Genomic DNA, 6,503 nt, shown 5'->3' on the forward strand with positions numbered 1-6,503 from the left:
ATTTTTTATATTTTAAAATGAGATGTTTATCATTTATTTGATTATGTTTATTCGTAGTTAGTTACACGAATTCAAACGTAGAGTTTTAATAAGTTGTACTTATGTATAATTTACTTATAATCTTGAATTTTAAGTAATATAGTATAGATTATATTATTAAACCAAAAATAAATTACTTTGTTATTAAATCTAAATTAATATATAATAAAAAATTGATTTAAAGAAGTTACATCAAAAAAACTAGAACTATTAAATAGTTAATTTGATACAAATATTGATTTATTTTTTTCAAATTTTTATATTATCTTCAAATTTATATTTCATTCAAAAATAAAAACATTATCGTTTTCTCAAAACCACATAAAATCGTATTATATCGATAAAGACAGCATAAAAACTACACATTAAAAAACGAGATTTATCTCGCTGCATTGCGCGAATACCCTTCTAATATATATATATTAATATTTTGTAATTAATTAGTTGTCTACTCATTATATATTATTTTCACACCAGCGCTTATGTAAACTTTAATTTTATTAAACAAAAAATAATATCTAAAAGAATTTTTTTTTTTAACATTTACGATTTAAACAGGTTGGACAAGGTGGAGATATTTGCATTGGATTCACTTTCAGATATTTACATCTTAATAAAATTAGCAAATATAATTAAGCAGCAGAAATTTCTTCTGTTGTATTCTAGTCGACTTATTTACTAAGTCTTTTAGTCGAAATTTATATACATTTTTTGTCACTTAATCTTCATTAGTTTGTTAATAAGTTATTTATTATACGTTACATGTTAAAGAAAGATGATCTGAATATTTAATTAAATATCGAACATTTTTGTAATGAATTCAAGCGATGAAAGAATAGTATTATCCTAAAAAAGACCAACCTGAAACCATTTTGTGAACGGTTTTTTTTTAAATTAGTTATGTAACTCCGCAATATTGCAATGTATAAAATTAAATCGTATATTGAAAATTAGTTATGTAGTTAATCTATGCTATATTATAAAGCATTTGACAAAAGCTCTTAAAACCATTTTTTATGCATGAAGTATCGTTTATTGATGTATATTACTTAAAATTTAAGATTCCAAGTAAATTGTGCATAAGTACAACTTATTAGAGCTCCATATTTGAATTCGTGTAACTAAATGCAAATAAACATAATCAAATACTGGATAAGCATCTCAATTTAAATATAAAAAATCTAAAATATAATTAGGATAATCATTGAGTTCTAACAGAATACTTAATTATTATCTTCATAAAAATATATATTATTAAATCTAAATTAAACTTCTTTGTTAGTAAACCTAAATTAAATTATAATTAAAATAATTGAATTAAAGAAATTACACTAAAACACAAGAACTTTTAAAAAGATTAATTTGATATTGATATCAATATATTTTTTTTCAAAATTTTATGATATTTTCAAATTTATATTTTATTAAAAAAACATTATCGTTTTTTCGAAACCAAATAAAACCATATTATATCAACATAAAAAGAAAATAAAACGAAATACTGAAATCAAGATATGTCTCGATGTATTGCACGAGTACCCTTCTAATGTTTTATAGTTGTTGTAGATTTGAAATTCTAAGAGTTTTATAAGATAATGTAGATGTGAGATGAAAATATGAAATTAGAAGTTAAAATATTATGCTTTACTAAAAAAAAGGGCTTAATTTATTCATAAATATATATAGATCAAATTTATAACTTATAACAAAATACATACACTATGCTTTGTCTATTTTTTTTTTTAAGACACAAGTGTTTGAAAATGGCTGGATAAAAATCAGCTGATTCAGTTCATAGCTACAGCACGATTGGTCTAGATCAGGATGCAGAAAAGCCCTACTCAAAAGCCCACCTAAAGTCATGGGTCAGGGACCTTACTACATGTCATTCTATCCTGGGCCCCAAACCCCTCCCCATCTATATCTCTCTCTCTCTCTCTCTCTCTCTCTCTCTCTCTCTCTCTCTCTATATATATATATATATATATATATATATATAAAGCTCAAACAAGAACACTTTCATTTTATGAAAATACGAAAACATTCTTTCACCATAGATAGAGGACCTAATGGTAGGTAAGCGGCATGGCCAACCTAGGTTGTGTTGAAGATCGTCTGCATCTTTGATTTACTATCACATGTGATTGACAATAACAAAAAAGTATTCTTGCATTTTTGTAAAATGATGATCTAGGGAAGACCTATGAAGGCCCGAGTCAGATCTCGTGCACCCACTCAACTGATATTTACTACTAGAATTTTTTTAGATATGAAAGGTGAACCCGCTAAACTTTGAAGGGTGCCATGGGATATTAGAAAGTACTGGGAACATCAACCAAAAAACCATAAAAAGATCCTCGGAATAGTAAGATTCAGCTAAAAACACAAACAACTTTGTAAGCCTTTGATACACTTTAAAGGTGCATTTGCTTGGTAAAAATCTTGGATTTGCCGCCGATGGTGATGTTCTCACTTGAACTCATATCTATATATATTTTGCTTATATATATATGATGAAGGATCGTGTGAGAATGAGAGTTAAAGTGATAAGCGTAAGAAAGATCTGGACCCTTGATCACCTTTAATCTAAACTTACCCATGAAACGCGCTTCATACGGTGATTGATAGGGTGCATCTCGTCCTAATGTACATCTAATGGTGGAGATCCTTTCTTACGCTTTTCACATTAACTTTTCTTGTCACCGGAACCCAACCCTATATATATTGGTGTTCTCGTAAATGGTGTCTCTAACCGTACCACACATCCTAATAAACTTTAAGTAACGTCATAGAATGAAAATGTTCAGTTGACTAAAAAATCCAATGCTTGAGGTGATTCTACCCCATAACAACCATCAATGTAAGTTGGTCCTATCCTAGAGACTAGGGGTAGATACAACCTTTACGCACCGGAGAAAAGGCCTCCAGTTAAAAACCAAAAACCTTTGTTGATTAGCTTAAATTTTCTATTTTCGCTCTCGTCTTACATGGTTTCTCCAAATCTCATCCAACGTGTCCCCACCCCATTAATTTCCTGAATCTGCCACTACTAAAGACATTCACAAAGAAGTTTAATTAACACACATACATCCTATGCAAGTAAAAACAAATCAATCACATACAATAACCAACAAGTTAAAATGTTTCATGAAGTTTACACGAGTGCAAGTCGTAAAGAAATAAAGAGATGTCATTTGAGCAAATTAGATCACGACCGCGGTGAAGAAGAATACCATCCTAAAGTGGTTAATCCAAACACCTTTTTATAAATAAACACATAAAAGAAAAAATACAAGAAGTTTTAAATAAGCAATCCAAACACCCTAAGGTGTTTGAGATTGCTTATATTAGGTGTTTGGATTGCTTATAAAAACAACTTATCGACTTATTCCGGTGTAGTGTTGGTAATAAACACTTTCAAATGTTTGGATAAATAATTTATACCGATGACAAACCAGTAATAAAGAACTTTTAAACTTTTCTAAGTTATAATAAGTTGATAAGTAAAAAAACATAAGAAAATATGGTTTTACACCTAGTGAAAGGTAGAAAAAGAAGAATCTTTTTGCCAAATTTCATTCTCATAGAAAACGAGCGAGTCTTGGGTGTGGCGATGATTTCAGCGACTGGATGGTTGAGACCCACAATCGGAACAAGATCACCATCTCCAAATCCCAAATCTTTTAAGCTTCGTGCGTCTTTCATCGAATACCCTCTAGCTAGCAAAATCATGGTCAGAAGTAAGTCATCTCTCTCCTCATCAATTTATACATACATGTTTCTGTATCTATCTATCTATCTATCTATCTATCTATGTGCATAATCACTGTGTTTAACTGTCCATAAATCAATAAAGATGAGGAAATTAACCATGGTTTATCATTGAATGGAACCTTTAGCAGAAGAGAATTATTCTTAGATGGAAAGCGTACAACTGTAATTTGAGTTGTTGTTAAACAGATAAGAAAAGGAAGCTACAAAATTAGGGTTTCAATAAAATCTTCCTAGTCATGTTAGGAGAAACAAATACCAAATTTGATGTAACTAAGGGGCCCTTTACCAAAAGCTTAAGCGCTTACCAAGTTATATTACCTTACCGGATGAATATGGATCTTCAATTGCGATCTCTTGAAATTGGCTTTTTTTTCTGGTCTCTTTCGTGGTCCTTTCTACTCGATAATCTTAGACAAAATATTCTAACTTTTCATTTTCAATTGCAGATTTATCATACTCTACCAGTGAAACCTGTTTAAAGGAACAATTTTCGAATTTTGGGCAGATAGCTGAAGGTCTGCATATGCATTTTCTATATTCTTATAATAGAAGTTTGCCAAGAATAACATTTAACCATAACCATATAACCTTGACTTGTGTATAGTTAAGCTTGTTAAGGATGAAACCACAAAGAAATCAAAAGGGTATGCATTCATTCAATATACGAATCAAGACGATGCCATGAACGCCCTAGAAACCATGGATGAGAAGGTTAAGTTTCTTTCTTTCCGTCTATATATATATAGAGAGAGAAGGAGGTTCAAAGGAAAACCCCCCAAAAAAGTGAAAAACCGAGGAACACTCTGGTAATCATTCATCTAGACGATATGCGCATGTACATACAAGTAATTGAAGTTGTTTTTTGGTTTTTATGCATATGTGCATACCATTTAAATGAAAAGTTACAAAGGTGTTCCTCAGTTTTCAATCTTTTACGACTTCCCTTGAACCTGACCCTATCTTGGGTGATTTGTTTCACACATTTGGTTTGTTTTCTTGCAGTATGTTGATGGCAGAGTATTATTCGTGGAACTTGCAAAACCTGTAAAAGACAGACACAGTGCGTACCCGAAAACCTCTGGACCACCCCAGCCCCAGCCCCAAAGACCAGTCTCCGCAGAATAGGAGACGGAAGATTAACGACCACATGAAATTATATATACAACTGTTTCTTTTTGTTCATGAGCCTCAGTTCTTGCTTCAGTAGATAATTTCAATTGTTACAAAGTGACATTTATAAGCAGAAATTCTGTAAAATGCGAAGGATTCCATTAAGACCTGCTTGTGAATCACCGATGCTGAAACAGCATCATGCTACAAAGAGAGATGATATAAGTATGTGCCATATGCAGCTAAACAAGCCAACAGTTTATGATTTAATATTACACTCCAAACCAAATGCACATCAAATTTCATCCCACCTACATCAACTCATTAGCTTTACATATACTCTTGTATGTAATCCACCCTACATTCTCTTCAACAACTAAAACAACAAACTTCACTCATTGTGATGCTGCTTCAACTTCACCTCCTCCATCCGAGTACACTTCTTCCTCGGTGCTATAGTCATAATAATACTCACCTTCATCATCCTCCTCATCATCATCGTCGTCGTCCTTGTCATATGGGAGTACGCCCACGTTTCCCTTGGTCTTTAATTGTTCTTGAATCCGATCTCTGATTGCCGTTCCCTGTGAGACACCATAGCCGATGTGTTATACGAACAGGGGTTTAATCAAGTTAAAACATGTTTCACATCTATGTATCTGTTGTACTAAGACCTCACCATTTTATGGCACCCTTCTTCAAACATTTCAAGAAAACCAGCAACCAAACGATCAGCATTCTCAACCCACAGGTTATGATTCATACCTGCAGTTTTCGCCACTATATGGATCTGCAATAACAACAATATGAAAAACAATGAGCATTTTCTACATCTAGCAAACTATAACAAATATGAAACACCAGACCTGTATCCTTTCTATAATCGTCAGAGATCAATTATTTTTGCAAGGAAATCAACAACCCCGTCAAGTAGAACTCAGGATTAACCAAAACCTCAGAGGAGTTGCAATGAATCGCACCAATAACAATAGTAATAAAAGAAAAAAAGAAAAAAAAACAAAGCAAGGAAGAACATTGCCAATCATAACGGACCAGCTGTAGTAAATATTGGACATGGATACTCAACATGAGAGACGGATACGGTAGGATATGTGTTGTTGATTGTATGTTTAGTGCTTTGAATCTTGGCCACCTCCAGATGCATCTCCTGGAGGGACAGAAATCAGGTCTTATGGCTTATCTCACAATAGGACCAACTTCCAAGCCTTAAAATTGTTACCAAGAACCATTTACAGACGAGGATCTAAAAATAATCTAGTCTCTCCAACTCCTTTGTTTTTTTTTTCAAATCTCGGCTCCTTTTGGACATGAGCTTCATGGCCCCACTGGCCCGAGTTCTACAGCAGTTGGAGTCGGACCATATATATATAGGAAAGAGTTAGGGAATTTGAATAAGTGAATAAGAGAAACGAGAAAGAAAAAAATCAAATATGATAGGGATCGTGATAAAATAGTTAGAGAGAAAGTGTTAAAAGTCTATACTAGGAGGGCTAAAAAGGGGCAATCTGGAAGTGGCTAATTCTGTTAGAGGAGAGAGACTATTTGTGGGAAGGGAGGCA

General features: G+C 32.4%; 2 protein-coding genes across 3 annotated transcripts in view; one reads left to right on the forward strand and one right to left on the reverse strand.

Annotated features, from left to right (window-relative positions):
* The first annotated feature begins 3,581 nt into the window (after nt 1-3,581).
* On the forward strand, nt 3,582-5,093 carry LOC112520445 (organelle RRM domain-containing protein 6, chloroplastic). 2 transcript variants are annotated; one of them, XM_025128839.1, is made up of 4 exons: nt 3,582-3,779; nt 4,260-4,328; nt 4,418-4,524; nt 4,816-5,093. In XM_025128839.1, exons 1-4 carry the CDS (start codon nt 3,653-3,655, stop codon nt 4,936-4,938), a joined length of 426 nt encoding a protein of 141 aa, XP_024984607.1. In that variant the 5' UTR covers nt 3,582-3,652; the 3' UTR covers nt 4,939-5,093. The 2 variants fall into 2 exon arrangements, with proteins under 2 accessions (XP_024984607.1, XP_024984617.1); XM_025128849.1 differs by lacking the exon at nt 4,260-4,328 and having other exon boundaries at nt 3,590-3,779.
* A 47-nt stretch (nt 5,094-5,140) lies between these two features.
* Nucleotides 5,141-6,503, reverse strand: part of LOC112520436 (choline-phosphate cytidylyltransferase 1-like) — an 18,331-nt gene continuing 16,968 nt past the window's right edge. Inside the window, exons 7-8 of the mRNA XM_025128829.1 lie at nt 5,603-5,713; nt 5,141-5,507 (exon numbers count right to left, since the gene is read on the reverse strand). Of these exons, the coding sequence (XP_024984597.1) occupies nt 5,319-5,507; nt 5,603-5,713 (300 nt within the window). The 3' untranslated portion in view covers nt 5,141-5,318. The remainder of the gene's footprint in view (nt 5,508-5,602; nt 5,714-6,503) is intronic.

The sequence above is a fragment of the Cynara cardunculus genome (genome assembly GCF_001531365.2).
Source record: "Cynara cardunculus var. scolymus isolate 2C chromosome LG 1, CcrdV1, whole genome shotgun sequence".
Classification (NCBI taxonomy): domain Eukaryota; kingdom Viridiplantae; phylum Streptophyta; class Magnoliopsida; order Asterales; family Asteraceae; genus Cynara; species Cynara cardunculus.

What these genes read in the sequence shown, in the direction of transcription:
- LOC112520445 (XM_025128839.1), top strand. Translation starts at nt 3,653, where the DNA reads ATGATTTCAGCGACTGGATGGTTGAGACCCACAATCGGAACAAGATCA. An exon ending in TTTTGGGCAGATAGCTGAAG is followed by an intron (nt 4,329 to 4,417) that starts GTCTGCATATGC and finishes ACTTGTGTATAG; the next exon opens with TTAAGCTTGTTAAGGATGAA. An exon ending in TAGAAACCATGGATGAGAAG is followed by an intron (nt 4,525 to 4,815) that starts GTTAAGTTTCTT and finishes GTTTTCTTGCAG; the next exon opens with TATGTTGATGGCAGAGTATT.